Source organism: Lepidochelys kempii, chromosome 2 (genome assembly GCF_965140265.1).
Source record: "Lepidochelys kempii isolate rLepKem1 chromosome 2, rLepKem1.hap2, whole genome shotgun sequence".
NCBI lineage: Eukaryota > Metazoa > Chordata > Testudines > Cheloniidae > Lepidochelys > Lepidochelys kempii.
The window spans coordinates 196,700,955-196,720,831 of NC_133257.1; the positions used below are offsets into that span (position 1 = coordinate 196,700,955).

At 40.7% G+C, this 19,877-nt stretch overlaps 1 protein-coding gene across 6 annotated transcripts in view; it reads right to left on the minus strand.

The window, feature by feature from the left end:
* Positions 1 to 19,877, minus strand: part of RBMS3 (RNA binding motif single stranded interacting protein 3) — a 919,857-nt gene that overhangs the window by 623,020 nt on the left and 276,960 nt on the right. For 4 of the 6 annotated variants that reach the window (XM_073333379.1, XM_073333377.1, XM_073333376.1 and 1 more), the window contains one exon: positions 6,214 to 6,387. In XM_073333379.1, the coding sequence (XP_073189480.1) occupies positions 6,214 to 6,387 (174 nt within the window). The remainder of the gene's footprint in view (positions 1 to 6,213; positions 6,388 to 19,877) is intronic. The other 2 variants (XM_073333380.1, XM_073333381.1) reach the window with 1 other exon arrangement.

Below are 19,877 nucleotides of genomic sequence, written 5' to 3' on the forward strand. Positions count from 1 at the left end.
AATAAAGATAAACCATGATTCCCTTCCATCTTAAAATGAGCTGCTACCATGGGTAGACATTTTGTGAATAGCCGGGGTACAGTAGATAGGCCAAAAGGTAAGATTTTGTACTGGAAATGGTCTTGTCAAACCAGAAAATGAAGGTACTTGTGGTGCCTCGGTCTGACAGAAATGTGAGAGTATGCATCTTTGAGACTGAGAGCTGCAAACCAGTCTTGAGTATATGAGGGGGTATGATGGATGTTAGTGTCAACATGCAGCATTGGAATTTTCTGATAAAGGAGTTAAGTTTCTACAGATCTACAAGAGTAATATGGGATGAATCCCTCCATCTTTCTTTGGTATCAGAAAATACCTGGAGTAGAAACCTTGATCTCTGAATTCCCTTGGCACTCCTCTATGGCTTCCAACAGGCAGTGAAGCTCTGATCTTAACAGGTCTCGTGAGAGGAGTCCCTGATTAGGAATGGAGGTGCAGGGGCTTGGGTGGAGGAGAGGAAAGGATCTGAATGATGTAACCATCTTACCTTATCTCCAGAATCCATTTTTGTGATGTGGTAGAGTCCAAGCATTGACATATCAGGAAGTTGGCCTCCCAAAGGTGAAGAGGTGTGGTGGAAGACTGATCTGATGCTAACAATCCTCACATCAACTTGATGTCTAACATTTGATCACGAATATGAAGATTGCTTCCCTTTCATTCAAGACTTAAAAGACTTCCTCCTCTGCTGCATCTGAGAAGGAGGAGGTTGGTATTGAAACTGATGCCTTCATGAAAAATAAGACGAGGAAGAGAAAGAGGTATCTGAAGACTGGTCCCGAGCTCCTTCTTCTTGGGGGTTGGTAGACACCCAGTGATCTTTCAGCTGATCTCTTATCTTTCATTTTCTCTAGTATTTCATGTTTTATTACTGAATAACCCATCACCTTCTAAGGGAAGGTCTTCTACTTTTAATTTAGTTTCAGGTGGCAGAGTAGACAATTGAACCCAAGCATGTCTGCATAATGTGATAGCTGACATGACCGTTCTTGCTGCAGAGCCTGATAAAATCAAACGTAACTCAGAGAGAATGTTTAGCCATTATTTCACCATCTGTTATCAAGGCATTGACAAGGTTCCTTTGCTTTGTGGGAACCTTGTGGGAAGTTGTGGGAAGCACTTTGGCAAATATGGCCATTTTCTTCCATAAGTGGTATTGATCATGCAACATCTTGATAATGTGTCATCCTGATAACAACCAAACCAGATGAAAGCACCTTTTAGGTAATTGTGTCTATCTTCTTTCCCTCCATGTGAGAAGATGTGGAATGTGTTTGTCCCCCTCTCACACTTTGGACTGCTTCTGCCACAACTAAAGAATTAGGAGTTGACTCAGTATGAAAAAATGAAAATCCTTCATAGAGAAATTGGTATAATTTGACAGCTATTTTTTTAATATATCCTGACTCGATGAAGGAGAAATCCAAACTGCCTTTGCAGGTTGCAACAGTCTTTCTAAAATTGGAAGAGTAATTTTATTTTTAGATTGAGAAGCCAGGATAACATAAGCTCACAAAAATGGCCATACTGGGTCAGACCAATGGTCCATTTAGCCCAGTATTCTGTTTTCTGACAGTGGTTGGTGACAGATGCATCAGAGGGAGTGAAGAGAATTGGACAATTTATCAAGTGATCCACCCCCTGTCATTCAGTCCCAGCTTCTAGCAGTCAGAGCTGCGAGCATTTCTGAGTATGCTACTATGAAGGACCTGGCCTTTAGTCTCTTATCTAGTAGCCTAAATTTGACCACTCCTACTTTTCTCTATGTCATAAATACCTACATATACCACAACCATCAGCTCATTTCCAGAACTGTTCATAAGTCTAACTAGATGTCTCGAGAAGTCCACAACCTTTGCACCTGGCAGGCAATTCACCATGAGGCCATCACAAACCCAACTATCTATATTTCTAATGATTGAATCCCCTATTACTACTAGCTGTCTCTTCCTAATCATTGGTGTTCCTTCCCTTGGAGGGGTATTTTCAGTGCAAGAGCATACCACAGCATCATCTGGAAGGATAGCCCCTACTATGGGATCGTTTCCCTCCACTCCCGCTTGATGTTCTCCTTCCCTGAAACTTTCATCCTCCTCAGCAGCACAGAGGTTGTCAGACTGTGGACGGGAACACTCTGCTGTGTCCCAGAAAGTCTTGTCTATGTAATTCTCTTTCTCCCTTAGCTCCTCCAGTTCACCCACTCTGGTCTCGAGAGTGCCTGAACTGGTCACTGAGGGTCATGAGCTGCTTGCAGCCAAGGCACACATTTGGCACCTGCCCACAAGGCAGGTAATCAGACATACTGCATTGAGTGCAAAAAACTGGATCATTCTGTTAAATAAATAAATAAACCTCATTCTGCTGCTGCACTTCTTCCTGCATTATTTTTACTCTGGAACCATTTTTTGTTTGTTTGTGCATGGATTTTTTTTTCCTTTTGGGGGGTGGTAATTGGCCTAAGTATAGAGAATGTTTGTTAGGTATATCTGGCTCTTACGTTGCCTCTCTAAACTCCCTTGCAAAACTCCCTTTTGTTGCCCCTGTTCACTAGCTCCTCTGGTCACTTATGAACTGGCTTTTTAAACCCCTGTTCTCCCTGAGCTAGCCCTGCTCCCAAGGGATCCTAAAGGGATTAGAGATCAAAGAATGACAGGCTAGAGCCTTGTTAGGAAGCTCTCAGCCTTGCCTACTAGGCCCAGTACACAGCCCCCCCAAGCAGACCACACTATAAACTTAAATTAAGCAGGCACAGCAAGCAAGCAAGCACATAACAACCAACACACTAACAGACAACAAACTCACTCCAAGGGTCACATAGTCACTCCTCTTTCACCTGGAGAACTCCATCGCAAACCTTCCTATTTGCTGCTCCTGTTTACTAGCTCCATGTCAAAAACAGGGTGGGAGGTTTCTTCTGTTGAGACCAAAGTAAGTTTCAACATTGTCGTCATTCTGTTTATCAACTTGTGGAATTGTAAAACATGTCCCCAGATGATAGCCTATTCTGGTGCTCTCTGCAAGCCCTCGGGGTAAAAGTGCTCCAAATCGAGCACCTTGAAGGAGAGTGACCCTCTCCAGGGCATGACAGGCATCTGTTATGGACATCTGTTGTGGTGAAGACTGCAGGGCAAGGGATACAGCTCTTGAAGCCACATCTTTTAGCTTTTGGATCTGCCATGAATCCGGTGATCAGAAACAAACTCCAAACTAACTAATCTAACCTAAGAAATAAAATTATCTTCTAAAAATAAAGATGAACCAGACACACTAACCTTCACACTAGAACTAATGCCTAAGAAGAATATTGCACTAACGTACAATTTTCTCTTACAAACAAGAATCCATGTGTGATGGACCCAGAGAGGTTCACATCCCTCTGTTGCTGTGGTTGGAAGGAAGTGAGGTGGCCCCTTTTATAGTTTCACGCTCAGAACATTCAGGAATGGAGAGGTGAGGTGTTAGGAAGTGCAACTGAATGCTTCAACAAGCACAGCTATGAGGTATCACCATCAGAGCCGCATCCATGGGTGCATCTTGCGAGTGGGACCATGCAGAGGACACTCTAAGAAGAACAACAAGTTTTCCTTCATGGCTGCTATTCCTAACTTTGAAAACACTCTCATCCCACCCCAAAAAATGAAACATTAGGCAAAAACCAACACAGAGGACACCACAAGAACCCAATTATGTATGTTCAAAGAGAACTCTGATGTTGGCATAGGGCCAGTGGGGGAAACTCTCAGAGATATGCAGACAAATAAAGGGGCACTAACAGTGAAGAGCTGGAATAGAGAAAAAAATTGTGTGCAAGAAATGGCACTTATATAGTGTTATCCCAACTGTCAATCTAACCCCTTGTAGCCTGCTGCTGACACTTCATGGAATGAGTCCAGCTAACTGGTGAGCTGGCATCACAACAAAATGCCAGAGATGACTTCAGCCAAAGCACCGTAGAAGCTTTATGAAACAACTGTGGATGCTAAAGGCAGAGTTAAATGCAAACAACAATTCGGTTGCCTTCTCTTATATTTAACTATTTATTTTCGGTTTCAGAGTAGCAGCCGTGTTAGTCTGTATTCGCAAAAAGAAAAGGAGGACTTGGGGCACCTTAGCGACTAACATAAATTTGTTAGTCTCTAAGGTGCCACAAGTACTCCTTTTATTTATTTTTGGTGTTTCTAATCAGGGCATTTGTTTACACAACTCTGTTTGTACTGAATCGCTATCAACCCAGCACTTGGCTGGACTGGCTTTCAAAACTGAAGAGTTGCTTCAAATAACCACATATAAGAGTCTCTTGCCTTGATGACTAGGACAAAATGACATGTGACTAAAGCGATTTTAATTGAGTTACTACCAACTTTCGTCTCAAAAAAAAAGCTTATGCTCTAATAAATTGGTTAGTCTCTAAGGTGCCACAAGTCCTCCTTTTCTTTTTTAAAAAAAGGAAGGAGCAGCTGCAGAATGGTCTAAAAAGGCTCTCATGCCTTGGCTGACATTTTGCTTCATATGCAGTGTTGTTGTAGCTGTATCCGTCCCAAGATATTAGGGAGACAAGGCGGCCTGAAGAAGAGCTCTGTGTAAGCCCAAAAACTTCTCTCCCACCAACAGAAACTGGTTCAATAAAAGATATTACCTCCTCCACCTTGTCTTGCTACTTTGCTACCTATGGTAGCAGGGTGAAGAGCCACATTCTGCGAATTTACACCATCTAATGGTAGGGTAGTATTCTGCCTGTCTGCCTTTTGTACAGTACATAATCAGACTTTAGGTTTAATTCACAAGCATTTTTTATGATGATCACTAATCAAAGTTTGAGAGGTAGAGACAGTTTGAATACCTATGGAATATAAAATAAATCTTTACAACGACACTTTATTTAAGAGAACATTCTAAATCAGAAGGATCAACAGGCTTCCAGCTGTGTTCCCTTTCCCCCACCCCCAGCATTCTCCCCCAACAACTTTTACAATTCCTTAAACCCAGAACAATGGAATATAGCAAACAGCAGCATCTACAGAGATTTATGATATCTCAATAATTTTAAAAAGCAGTCAGATTTGCAGAATTCCTCTCATTTATCACAATTATTATGTCAGACATTTTCTAAGCAACTTTTTGGCTAAAAGTTTGCTGACAAAACATTAAATCTAAATCGATCATGCAAATCTTGCAACAGTGTCTTCAGATCACACATCATAAATTTTCTCCTGTAAATTAAGTTGCACCTTCCAATAAATTAGGGTTTTTTTAAATTTTCCTATTAGAAGGCACAAGAGGATGATAAAGCTTCCTAAGCTATAAGTGGCACAGTGTTAAGATATTAAAACGTTGCCCTTTAGAATTTCTAAAGAAGTCCCAAAATTAAAAGAGACCAAAGACAAGAGCAGAGCCAAAGAAAGGACAGACTGCTTACACTAGCAAGATTTCTCCTTGTTGTTCTGCTCAAACCTGAAGACCTCCTGAAGCCGAAATTAAAAGAGCCACTGGGCTTTATGTGCAGTTAGCTTTTCAGAAATGAGCAAATACGATTCTAATAGCCATCAACTGTGACCCTTTCACAGCTGTCAAAATAGAACATGCAATAATAGTTACACGCCTCCTTTCTCTCCCCCTCTTTTAGCCACCTGCTCATGAAAACTACAAAGGAGAGCAGGCTTAGCTTAGTGATGGTAGACTGTGTTCACTAGAGATGATGATGAATAAATAAATATTAGCAAAACCTATTATGATGACAAGAGACACCCAGCTTTATTGACTCCTCCACATAATTTAAAATGTACGCTCTCCTAAGCAAAAAAGAATTCAATTATCTAATAGCAACCCTCAAGGAAAATAGAAGGGAGCAACAAATAATTTTCCACACATCCCCCCCACAGCCCTAAATTGCAACCAGCGTTCATAACAATAGTTTAATATGAAGCTAAACTGAATTTTTATAAACATTTCTAGTGAGCAATAAGAAATTCACATCTGTTTCTGTCTTAGAATCATTCGAAATTTCTCCAAAGCTTTCAGTTAATCCAGCTGGGGAACAAACATTTCTAACAACACTGGGACAGACTGAACACAGACATAGTCCACTGAGTTGTCAGACTGTGGTACTGAGAACTTCTGCCTTCTGGGGAATAACGTAGAGCATTCATATAGCTACATAAAAGGCTAATTACTTACAGCAGGGTGTCCAGCACAGTAAGTGTAGCTGGCATGGGACTGGTAGTGCAAGCTTGCTCTTGGAAAGGTGTATGTGTTCCAAGCAGGTTGGCTGCTGTTCCATTGTGAGCTAAAGCCAGGGCTCATGGTCACTCTTGATTTACTGTTTTGGTACGTTCTCACTGTGGAGCTGGACTATCAAGAAAGAAAGAAAAATGCAATATAAAAATAGTTTTTAGAATATATTACAAACAGTCCTACTAAACTTAATAAACACACATATCAGCACGCTATCTGTGAACAAAGAGGAGCATTCCCATTAAGAAAGTGAAAGAGGCACCCTTTTAGGATGAAAAAATAAAAGGCATTTTGTAGCACTGTTCTACAGTAAATATAGAAGACTAAATGATTTTTTGGAATTTAGACTGGGCCACACATCAAGAGGAGAATGTAATGGTGATAGAGATTTGAGGAGTTGTTTGAAATGTACATATAAGGTTACTTCACAAGATTGATACTTGAAATTTCCTGTTTCTTTCAGTGGTAAGAACTGAAAATTGAAATCTACTGTACCAATGACTAATTAAGGCAGCTTCAAAGTGAATAATCTGGCACCAGTGCTCAGAAAGTTTCCTCAGATCTTGTGATTCCATTTCTAGGAAAAATACGATGGGTTGGGGCAAGGCAAAATATTACAAAGCTGTCCCTAATTTTACAAAATTGCAATCTCCCACGAAAGACAACAGACTTTAGGACCAAAGATTTGTTAAACTGGGCCCCCAAAAATTGACCCACCCAAAATTAGTTGCCATTTTTGAAAAGTATGGCCATAATATATTTACTACCGTCAACCACACCCATTGAAAATATAAACTTGATACTTCATCTACAAGATGTGGGAAACTAACCCAAATTGTGTATGCACTCATAATCATGTATGTTCTTTCCTGGTATGTTAAACTTTTTACTACAGAATGCTGTTTCCACTCTAAAATATACCTCAGAACTATTTTAATTGATAAGCGCTGGTCTTGTAGACAACAAATAAAATCACTTTCAGCCTTTGCAGTCCATCTCTCCTCCCTTCTCTCTCTCTCTCCCCCCTGCCCCTCCCCTCAAAAAAAACAGGATACATTTTTGACCAAATAATTTGCCCAGGATTCCAAAGCAATTCAAATATTGAACATATTTCTCATTTTATTCTTCTCTCCTTCCTTACAGTTTTTTCCCCTTCACAGGGGAAAGGAAATTAAATTTGGCACTCATTGATTCAAATTACACCAGTGAATTTTACTTTTGATATGCTCAGTTCTACTCTCAGTGAAGTCAACAGCTAAACTCCCATTGACTTTAATGGGAACAGGATGTGATCTTGTTTTTTTATTGTTTTTTTTTTTAAATCAAACTCAACATTCTTTAGAAATCCTTACAAATGTGCCTTCAAGTAAAACCAATATATCATAAAGGAAAATGGAAAATATGGCTTAAGTCAAAAGGACATACTAAATTAGCGTTAAAATGGTGATCCTAGTAGTTGGGGTATGTTTAGATGGAGCCATCATAAATTGCACTCTGAGGAATGCAGTTTAACTTACTTTTAACCACCTTTTTCAAGAACACAGATTATATTTTATATATAGATTGTATTAAGTACATGTCCATTATTAGGCAATCATGAATATAAACTCCCAGAATATAAACTCCCTTCAACATCAAAATAATTTAATATAGTTGTGTAGAGGACAGTAATACTTTATTATTATGATGTTTATAACTGCAACAACTAGGGACCAACCAAGATCAGGGCCCCTTTGTGGTAGGCACTATACAGAATGAGAGACAGTCCCTGTCCCAAAGAGCTTACAACCTAAGTGGACAAGACAGAGGGTAAGGGGAAAGGATATAACACACAGCAGAGTGATGGTCTGAAAAAGACACATTTTGTCCCATATTTTGTTAATATTTTGGTTCTGGGTTTTGTTGGGGAGGGGGAAATAGCTAAATAGCAAGACAAGGGAAGGAAGGGAAAACATAGAGAGGGTGATGTGGACAGTTTTAATCATCTTTCCCATTTTAATACCATATTTAGATGGCTGGTACAAATTGGAAGTTATAGTGCATATTGGCACCCATAGCACATACTGTATTTATATAATTTTATTTTTAAAAGTTTAAAAATACAAAGAATGCTTTGGTTATCAGACATTGTATAAACTATAAGTTCACAAAAAGGCTAAATGACTTCCTGTGTGTGTTTATTTCCTGAACTGCAGATTAGGAAGCCTGTAAAGAGCAGTTTCCGCCCAACAGTTCTCAGTATCTCAACAGATTCTCTTCCCCCCACTCCCACGTAAAAGATTCCTGTGGTGTGATTTCTAAAGATTTAACTTACGACTAGCTGAACACAAAGCATATGAATGAACACTAAAACCCACACTCAACTCTCATTAGTCCGTGTATGTGACAAGTGGTTACTTTGTTCATTTACAAAAGGCTTTGGGAAAAAAAAACCTGCCCCTATAGTTAAAGAAGCTTCTTTCAAATAGATCTTTTTATATGAATCTAAATCATGGCAAGTCAAAGGAAAGCAGCTCTGGCTAGAAAGACTCAAGTTCTTTTTTTAAAACCCTTTCCCCAAGGAACAAAAAATGTAATATCTTTTCTTTTATTTGACATATTACTTATCTTTCACATCATCCCTCAAAGACAAATCTTTCTCTATGCACTCTGGTAGATTTGCTTCAATATGAAAGACAAGGGTTGGGTTTTGTTTTGACCAAGCCAGCCAGCCAGCTATAATATGCTTCCTTATACCTTGGTCTCTGCCATTTGTAGATGTTAGATATTAAAGTTTGACTGTTAATTAAATCCCCTTAAAAATGAGCAGAAAGACTGTTCATCCCTCTATAGAATATTCTATTTATGTTGTGTTACTGTACAGCATCAAGATTTTCCCTACTCGCCATTATGTCTGATGGAGCTGGACTGTACAGGCCAGTGGATAATATTTGTGGCTGACTGGAAAATAAAAAGACATTGGCAGTTGCAGATTATTATTTTTTTATTTGCATTACTGCAGCAACCAATGTCCTGTTGTGTTGGGCACTGTACAAACATACAAAGAACTGCCAATACCTGAACAGTTTGAAAATCAGAGACAAGCCTCAAAAAAAAAATCACGATATATTTAAACAACGAATGTGGGGTTCTTTTGATTTGCCTTTAGTGGTCACTTGGGTCACATTTTTCTGCTTTTCTCTGCAACCATGATGTCTAGAAACTTACTTTAAAAAAAAATGAAAGCTGACATTCTCTTATAGAAACATACCAACTAGCAGGAAATGTGCAATAAAATCTTAAGTGCTGACAACACCACAAACAATAAAAGACAGACCCTGCCCTTCAGAATTCATAAGACATAAAATAAAAAACCCTGCAGATGTGGAGTTGCAAAACTCAACTGAGATTTCCATTTCCCATGCTCTGCATCTCCCCAGTAAAGACTCTCCCATCCACATTTGTCATCTGACAATGGTGAAGAACCTCAGAAAGAGTCACCTTCTCCTAACACTAATGTTCAGAATGAGGAAAAACTGTATCATCCCTAGAGATTCTCTCTCTTTTTCCCTGTTACATCTTCCATCTAGAATCTTCCCAATGGTCCAGAGACAACTGGTGCCTCCCCATGTTAGGGGGTCACAAGCTAAAGGGGCGGACACGTGACCGCACCACGTGTCTCCTCCCCAGCCTGGGGCCCCCACAATCTCCCTGCCCTCCCTTACCTATGGAGGGGAGGGGCTCTGTCCTCCCGCTTCACCATCCCCCTACCCCAGTATGTTTGGCTGCTCTCCCTGGCAGCCAGGTCTGGGCAGAGTGTGGGACGGAGCTGCTCGCTGCTCTGTGCAGCATAGCCAGCTGCTTGGAAAACAGCCTGGCTGGGGAGGGGCAGCAGCGGCAGTTTGCCGGGGACAGGGGCTGAATGTGCCCGGTGGAGGGAGAGGGGACTCCAGCTCACTCAGCCACTGTCCCCAGTGGCCAAGCCTGGGCAGGGAGTAGCCTGCTGCCACCGCAGCCAGGCGCTCTCCCAGGCAGCCGCTGCGCTGCACCAGGCAATGTCCCAGTGTGGCCGGAAGAGGCTCTGGCCCCATCCCTTCCACTCCAGCTCTGGTCCCATCCTTTCCACTTCCTGCTTGGCCAGCTGCTTTGGGAGTGGGGGCACTTGACCTGCATGCCCCACCAACGCACTGTCTCTGCCCCAACCCCTTCCTGAGATTTTGCTACTGTTTAAAAGCCCTTTACCTCATCCAGATCAACTCACACCTTATTACTAATTATTATTATTTATTCATATTACCATATATCTGAGGAGACCTAGTTCTGAACCCAGAACCCACTGTATTAAGTGCTGTACAAACACAGAACAAAAAGACAGCCCCTGCCCCAAGGAGCTTACAATCTAAGTATAAGACAAGCGACAACTAGATGGAGGTGTACAAGGAAATAATAAGACAGTATTGGTCAACAAGATAGGCAGTCGTCTCTGCACACCAGCAGCCTAGTTGTTATCAAGTTTTTTTGTATACATCACGGAAAAGGAGAATTTTGAAGAGGGATTTGAAGGTGGAGAATGAGGTACCTTTGTGGATATTTATGGGAAGTTCCTCTCAAGCATGTGGGGCAATGTGGGAGAAAGCAGGTTTGAAAATTTAACAAGCGGGCAATAGAGGCTGTCATCATAAGAAGGCGAGCATCAACAGCTCCGTATCAAATAAGGGATGATAGGTAGGGTGGGTATTGATTGTGAAGAGCCCTGAAAATGAATATAAGCATCTTATTTTTGATGCGATATAAAAGGGGGAGCCAGTGTAGGAATGCAAACAAAGGGGTGACATAATCAAAGCAATGAGCGAGGAATATTATCTAGCGGTAGCATTCTGAATGGGTCTGAGTGGGGTAAAATTGCATTGGTCAAGTCCAAAGAGATCCAGATTGTTATTGGTTTCAGAAGTGGTAAGACATTAAGATGTTACAGTTGTGAGCATTGTAAAACATCTCAATAGATAAATTAAATATAGAAGCTCTTTAAAAAACATCTCATCCAGGATGTGGGAGGAAGGTTTATAAAAACTGCTGTTATAGGGGGAGTTCCATTTTCTCCAATCTGTTTCATGATGGGACAAGAGAGTTACTTTTTTTGGCTTCTCTCATCTCAGTGGCTAATCTCTAGAAAGAGCCAACATGCAAAGAGATTTCCAGTTTAATCGGCCTCCATGTGATCTTTTGATAATTTGCTGTTATCTGATTATCAGGCAGTCAAGAAAGGCATCCACCCTGACCACCAACATTAAGGTGTCAGGGGATACACTGAGCATCGCATGACTCTGTTCAGAAGTGAGCAAAGATGATCATGGCTTTAAGACACAGGATTAGGAGTCAAGACATCTGGAATTAGAGCTGGTCAAAATGGCTGGTTAAAGTGTTCAACGAAAACTGGCCTTTTCCTCAAATCAGAAATTTCTGTGGGAAATGTCTCTTTGAAAAAAATTTTATGGGGTTTTTTCAGGAACCAAAAAATTTTCAGCTCTCAGCAACCAAAAAAATCGGGAAAAAAAATCAGGTGTTTTGAAGAAAATCAGAAACTTTTGTAGAAATCTGATGTAAATGAAATTTTGTTTTCATCAAAAAATGTTACGAGGCAAAAAACAACCCCCAAAAATTTCCTGTCCATTTCTACCTGCAACATATATCCAGCTGCACAAAAAACTCTTTGGAAGCTTGGACAAATCACCTTGTCTCTCTGTGCCTCAGTTTCCTAATCTGTTAAATATGGCTAATAATAATTCACAGGAGTGTTGTAAGACTAAATTTACTCACTTTTAAGAAAGTGCTTTTAAGATCTTTGGATAGAAGAGACAGATGTGCAAACTCTTACTATTCCCTGAGCCTAATTGCTGTCAGGAATTAGTTCTTTTAATAGCTGATGCTCAAAGGGTAACAGAGGTAAAAAAATAGTTCTTAGTATTTATATAGCACTTTTAATCTTCAAAGGATGTACAGACATCCAATAGTGACAAAACTTTTGACTAGTCCAACCTCCCCAGCCTTTTAAGCAGTTTATAGTAGATCTAGGAAACAGCAGCTACTCCTCATTTCCTTCCCATTTGCATTTGAATAAAGCACATAATTTGACTAGGACATTAAACAACATACAGTAGTTCTGATGTAGACTTAAAAGTCTTAATACTATATTGCGTGCACTGTCCACTGTCATTTATGATATACTACCTTGTAATTTAAAACTGCACAATAAACTGATTTTATAAGGAAAATATTCAAAGGGTAATTCAGAATTTCCAGATCATTTAAATTCCTTTTCATTAAGTCAGAATTGACTGCAGCTTTTTTATCCCTGATTGCCAGTTAGTTTCAATTGTATACTTGTGTCACTTGCTTTAGCACTCTGGCATGTTAAAGAGACAGGCCCAACGTCTGCTCTAGGTTACACCCATGCATCGAATTCATTAACCTTTAGGGGGATTAAATGGGTGTAAACAACATGAGAATTTACCCCACACTGTCTAAACTTTTAAAATTAACTCAGATGTGCTTGGACTGAGAAAATGACATCCATTTAGGTCTCTCTAATCCCCAGGATTTTCAATATTCAAAGTACTTCTGCCTTTGGCTACTTCTTCAAGCACAGTATCTTTTCACAAAGCTACAGAAGAGAAGTATGCCTAGTAAGTATCTTCTGCCACCAAAGTATATTCTTTTGGGCCTCAAAGTATTACAGGGCAAGCCAGAGCCTATTGCAGCAACTGCTGCTGTTGCTAGAAGTGCCACTGGCTCGGGTTCAAAATGCACCATGCCACGACGCAGAATATGGGTCTAATCTACAAGAGACTGGATTAATTACAAAAATATTATCACTTCCATAATTCCAAGTTTTTCCTAGAGACTGCAAGAGACAGAAATTAAAAGAGCTGCTCTAGAAGATTCTCACACAGGTTAGGATGGCACCTTTGTCTCATTCCTCAGGGAAGATAAAACTTGGAAAAGTAAATTAGAAGAGTTTGACTACAATATCAATATGTGAAACGTCAAGGATGGTGGATGGTGAAACTGGAGAGTTTTCTTCTATAATGACTTTGAGAACTTAACCTGGAAGGAAATAAAGGGGCAATGACTTTTATTTTACCAGCTGAGGTGGAGTTTCTCTAACCTTTCCTATGATTTACATATTACAACATAAATATAATCTGTCCGAGGAGGACAGAGCTATTAATGCTTGCGCAATGCACATTTTGAGTTTATCCAGTTTATTCTGCATCTCTTATGAAGAAGCACCATAGATTTTCCAGAATTAAACAACACTTTGTTGGTGACACAGGGTTACCTGCCCCTTTAAGAAGGTGTGGGGGCGGGGGCAGTGCACTTGTGACTCATCAGTTGCCTCCTGATTGGGCTTGAGAGGACACCTGGGCCATATCAAGGACTGAGGATGGGGCAGGTAGGAGCTAACTGATGGATCCAAAGAGAGGGACTGGAAAGGGGCAGGTGAGAGCTGACTGAGAACAGAGGAGAGACAGGAGCAGCAGCAGAGAGTTGTCTGAGGGAAAGAGCTGCAAGAAACTGAACGGAGAACAGTAATTGGGTGCAATGATGAGTTCTGAGGAAAGCTGCTGGAAGGGCTGGCTAGAGTTGGGGAACCCTGCTGAGTTGCAGGAAGACTTGTGCACAAGTCCCTAGGAATGAGGGGAAAAACCACGTAGGTCAGTGTAAGCTGAACCCAGAAGGAAAGGGTTGACTCTGTAGAGAGGTATTGAGGAGCAGGGGAAGGACTCACAGGCAAGGAGGCCTGGAAAGTGGAACACTGTAAGGAACTCTCTGGCAGAAGACACAAATGGAGGGCTGCAGGAGCAGCCCAGGAAAAAGGTATTGTGGGAAGGAGGTGCCCCTGATTCCTGCAGGGAGCTTTCTTGTCCGAGACCTGACCTGTGGTTACAGGAGAAAGCTCATGGGAGAGAAGCAGGTCTTGGAATTTTTAGATGGCTGGCCTACAGAGTGCTAGAGGACAGGGGTGGGAGATGGTTATTGACTATTAGCTTCATCGATTCCAAGGCCAGCAGGGACCATTGTGATCATATAGTTTGATCCCCTGTATAACCCAGGTCCTAGAACTTCCCCAAAATAATTCCTAGAGAGTATCCTGTAGAAAAACAGAAATCTTGATTTTGGAATAGCCAGTGATGGAGAATTCACCATGACCTTTGGTAAATTGTTCCTATGGTTAATTACGCTCAATGTTACAAATGTACTCATTTTCAGTATCAATTTGTCTACCTTCAGCTTCCAGCCATTAGATAGCATTATATTTTTTTCTGCTAGACAGAAAAGCCTATTATTAAATATTTGTTCCCTATGTAGATACTTATAGACTGTAATCAGGTCACCCCTTAACTTTCTCTTTGTTAAGCTAAATAGATTGAGCTCCTAGAGTCTACCACTATAAGGCATGTTTTCTCATCCTTTAATCAGTCTCGTGGCTCTTCTCTGAACCCTCTCAATTTATTAACATCCCTCTTGATCTGTTGACTCCAGAACTGGACACAGTATTCCAGCAGTGGTCTCACTAGTGCCAAATACTGAGGTTAAATAATCTGCGTACTCTAACTCGAGATTCCCCTGTTTAAACATTCAAGTTCATGTTCAGCTGATTATTCAACATGCCCCCAAATCTTTTACAGAGTCATTGCTTCCCAAGATAGAATCCCTCATCCTGAAAGCATGCTCTGCATTCTTTGCTCCTAGATGAATACAGTTACATTTAGCCATATTAAAATGCATATTGATAGCTTGAGCTCAGCTCAAGCAGTTCATATGGCTCTGAATCTGTGACCTGTTCTCTTCATTACTTACCATTCCCCTAATTTTTGTGTCATCTTCAAATTATCCGTGATGATTTTATGTTTGCTTCTAGGTCATTAATAAAAATGTTAAATAACATAAGGCCAAGAAGGGATCCCCGTGGGATCCCACTAGAAACATATCTGTTCTATGATGATTTCCCAATTATAATTACATTTTGAGAGGTATCAGTTAGCCAGCTTTTAATCCATGTTCATTTTATCTCTTTCTAGTTTTTTTTTTTAATCAAAATCTCACAGGATACTAAGACAAATGCCTTAGAAAAAATCTAAGTATATTGCCTCAAAACTATTACCTTTAATCAACCAAACCTGTAATCGCATAGAAAAATCAAATCAGTTTGACAGGATCTATTTGCCATAAATCCATGTGGGTTGGCATTAATTATATTACCTTCCTTTAAATTCAGTGGTGGGCAACCTGTGGCCCGCGGGCTGCAGATTGCCCACTACCGATCTAATTCTTCTTTAAGCAATTCCTTTCTCAGCCACTCCATTATCTCGCTGAAGATCAATGTCAGACCAACAGGTCTATAATTACCTAGGGCATCCCATTTACTGTTTCTGAATATTGGCACAACATTCGCTTTCTCCCACTCTTCTGGAACTTCCCCAGTGTTCCAAGACTAGATGAAAAATAAACATTAATGGACCAGTGAGCTCCTCAGCCAGTTTTTAAAACTTTGAATTCAAGTTATCCAGAACTGCTGATTTAAAAATGTCTACCTTTAATAGCTGCTGTTTAATATCTTCCTGAGACACTAGAGGAATGGAAAAAGTGTTATCTTATGATATAATTACATCATCTGTTTCCCCCCCAAATACAAACCAGAACTGTTTGTTGAACACTTCTGCCTTTTCTGCATCATTATTCTACCATTTCCATCTAGTAATGGACCAGTACCATTGTTAGAAATTTTTGTTCCAAGTATACTTAAATAACTCCTTCCTATTTTCCTCTTTATTGGGTGATCTGGGGATGGTGACCTTTGAAACAGATTGAGAGCTGCTGCACTGTAACCTTGTTTTACTTTAGGGTTTTGAGAGGAACTGCTTTCACTATGATGAATATGCATATTGTGGCACTTTGTATGACTAAAAGAATTTGAATTTGCCAAGAACATTGAATTTGCCAATGTAAGAGACTATGTTCCTTTCAAAGGTGGAAAAAAGGGAAACTGGGGCAGGTACATCTGTTTGCCATAGGAGGGTGATCAAGAAGGGGATTGTCTTGTGACATTTGGGTATTACATTGAAAGATAGAAGAAATGTTTTGTGAGACATGGGATTTAAATTCAATATGCTGTACCTGGCAAACTTTAGGGTGTACTAAAGTAGCCAGAATTTTATCTACACACAGGGATAGCAAATCCAAGAGGCTGAAGTCCTCAGATAAAGGACCCAATGGGAGTTGCATGTTCAGAAGACTTTTAGGATTGGGCACAGAGTTTTCAAGTCAACCTTGAGGAATATATTTTAAAACTAGATGGATACATTGTGTCTTGTTATTTATTTCCCTCACAGTTAAACCCTGAGACCAAAATAGGTATGTCCCTGGAATGGTTTTCATGCTTTTCTGATTAGGAACTCTGTAATTTTCAGCATGACTCAGCATTCTGCTTCTTACTGTACTTTTAAAAGTTCCATGTGAAATATGAATGAACAAAGATTCCTGTCAGCCCTCGGGATCAGCAGGAGGATCTGAAAATAGCAGGAAGATTAACTCGTTCAGGGACTTGGCTATCAAGGGCCTGATTCTTCACTGTCTTGTCATTTACACCAGTGCAAAGTAGCAAAGAATGAGTGTAAAAAGCTACCATTGAGTGCAGAACTGTGATTTGGTTGTATTCTTTACCTGCTTTATACAGATGTTAATGACTACACAAGGTGCAACGCAGGGATGAATCAGGAGCCTTTAGGCCTCTCAGTCACCAGTTCATATCTGGCACAGATTGATAGTAATCAACAGTTGTTACTGTCTGATGGCTCTGTGGTGGCCTATGTGAAGGGTTTGCTGTGGCTCAGGATCATTCCCAGCAAAAAAATGTCCAAATCCAAAAAAAAAATCCCATCACAACTGGCATACTTGATGGCAGGCTCAACTCAGAGGCAAAAGATTAAAAAGTCACAGGAGGGGATTTCACATGTACAAGTAGTTTCTTCACAACAAGGTGAGGCATATCGTTGGGCACCAGGTGTTGCTTCTGCTACCCATTCTGCCCACAGTCTGTGGATAAACAGAGAACCTCATTCTCCAGGATTGTTAATTCAGACCATTTCATGAGCATTACATTCTCTTAAAGGAAACTACACATGGAAAGAAACATGACAGGACTTGCAAAAGATTTATTTATCTAGCCGAGCTTGTGTCCTCTTTTGTTTTTCTTCTTTATGATATATGAATTGGGCCTGAAAATTTATTTTTAAAAAAGGAAGGGACTTCCTTTTTTTTTTTTTTTTAAACCTAAGAAGTATTAGGAAAGTAAATTCTGGTCTGCCCTGGAGGACAACTTGGATGTACAAGGAATGTTATTGTGAGTTTTTAACACTTTAATTAAAGGGGTGAGGTGTTGAATTTTTAACAAAGATTTCCTTCATTCAAAATGATAGACAAAAACAAACAAAAAACATGAAAGCCTATCTACAAATCCTTCCCTCTCTTAATAGCTCAACTTGCAAAAGGGAAGAAGGAGGATCCTGGGAACTACAGGCCAGTCAGCCTCACTTCAGTCCCTGGAAAAATCATGGAGCAGGTCCTCAAAGAATCAATCCTGAAGCACTTGCATGAGAGGAAAGTGATCAGGAACAGCCAGCATGGATTCACCAAGGGAAGGTCATGCCTGACTAATCTAATCGCCTTTTATGATGAGATTACTGGTTCTGTGGATGAAGGGAAAGCAGTGGATGTATTGTTTCTTGACTTTAGCAAAGCTTTTGACACGGTCTCCCACAGTATTCTTGTCAGCAAGTTAAGGAAGTATGGGCTGGATGAATGCACTACAAGGTGGGTAGAAAGCTGGCTAGATTGTCGGGCTCAACGGGTAGTGATCAATGGCTCCATGTCTAGTTGGCAGCCGGTATCAAGTGGAGTACCCCAAGGGTCGGTCCTGGGGCCGGTTTTGTTCAATATCTTCATAAATGATCTGGAGGATGGTGTGGATTGCACTCTCAGCAAATTTGCGGATGATACTAAACTGGGAGGAGTGGTAGATACGCTGGAGGGGAGGGATAGGATACAGAAGGACCTAGACAAATTGGAGGATTGGGCCAAAAGAAATCTGATGAGGTTCAATAAGGATAAGTGCAGGGTCCTGCACTTAGGACGGAAGAACCCAATGCACAGCTACAGACTAGGGACCGAATGGCTAGGCAGCAGTTCTGCGGAAAAGGACCTAGGGGTGACAGTGGACGAGAAGCTGGATATGAGTCAGCAGTGTGCCCTTGTTGCCAAGAAGGCCAATGGCATTTTGGGATGTATAAGTAGGGGCATAGCGAGCAGATCGAGGGATGTGATCGTTCCCCTCTATTCGACATTGGTGAGGCCTCATCTGGAGTACTGTGTCCAGTTTTGGGCCCCACACTTCAAGAAGGATGTGGATAAATTGGAGAGAGTCCAGCGAAGGGCAACAAAAATGATTAGGGGACTGGAACACATGAGTTATGAGGAGAGGCTGAGGGAGCTGGGCTTGTTTAGCCTGCAGAAGAGAAGAATGAGGGGGGATTTGATAGCTACTTTCAACTACCTGAAAGGGGGTTCCAAAGAGGATGGCTCTAGACTGTTCTCAATGGTAGCAGATGACAGAACGAGGAGTAATGGTCTCAAGTTGCAGTGGGGGAGGTTTAGATTGGATATTAGGAAAAACTTTTTCACTAAGAGGGTGGTGAAACACTGGAATGCGTTACCTAGGGAGGTGGTAGAATCTCCTTCCTTAGAGGTTTTTAAGGTCAGGCTTGACAAAGCCCTGGCTGGGATGATTTAACTGGGAATTGGTCCTGCTTCGAGCAGGGGGTTGGACTAGATGACCTTCTGGGGTCCCTTCCAACCCTGATATTCTATGATTCTATGATTCATTTCTTGTGATGTCATTGTTTCACTAGCTTTACAGTCACCAGAGTTTCTTCCAGGCTAGACAGGGCCTGAATTTCCAGTATAAAAACAAAATCAACAAAATGTAAAGAAAAAATAAATACTTCTCATCCCCCTTATCATCATAAAGCAGGAAACAAGGGCAAAATCCCATTTCCCCCCTTTTCCAGTAACCACTAAGGAAAGTACTACCACATTAGATAACTCTCAATGTATTTTGAGTTGATTTTAAGGCCTAATAGCAACCTAAGAAGGTCCTTGAACATGACCCTTTAAATGATACTAGTTATGAAGCTGCTCTTTTCTGAAAATAAAGAACACTAACATTGTTTACTGAATGAACATCTGTTTAATTATGTTTGGCGTTTTTTTCTTTAAATTGCACCAGGTTTACAATGATAAGTAATGAAACAATGTATTAACCTAACAGGCATAATATTTGGTGTTTCCAACAACATCCTGACAAGATCCCAGCAAGAGATGCACATTAAGACCATTCAGAGATAACCTGTGTATGCTGCACAATGTTGATTTTTGCAGAAGTCACATCCATGAAATAGTTGCTCAGTGCGATACGCTCCCATGGAATTGCAGCTCATCTGTATGGATTGACTTTTTATACAAAGACATTCTTCCACTTGAAGCAGGAGAGCACACAAGTCACAAAGGTA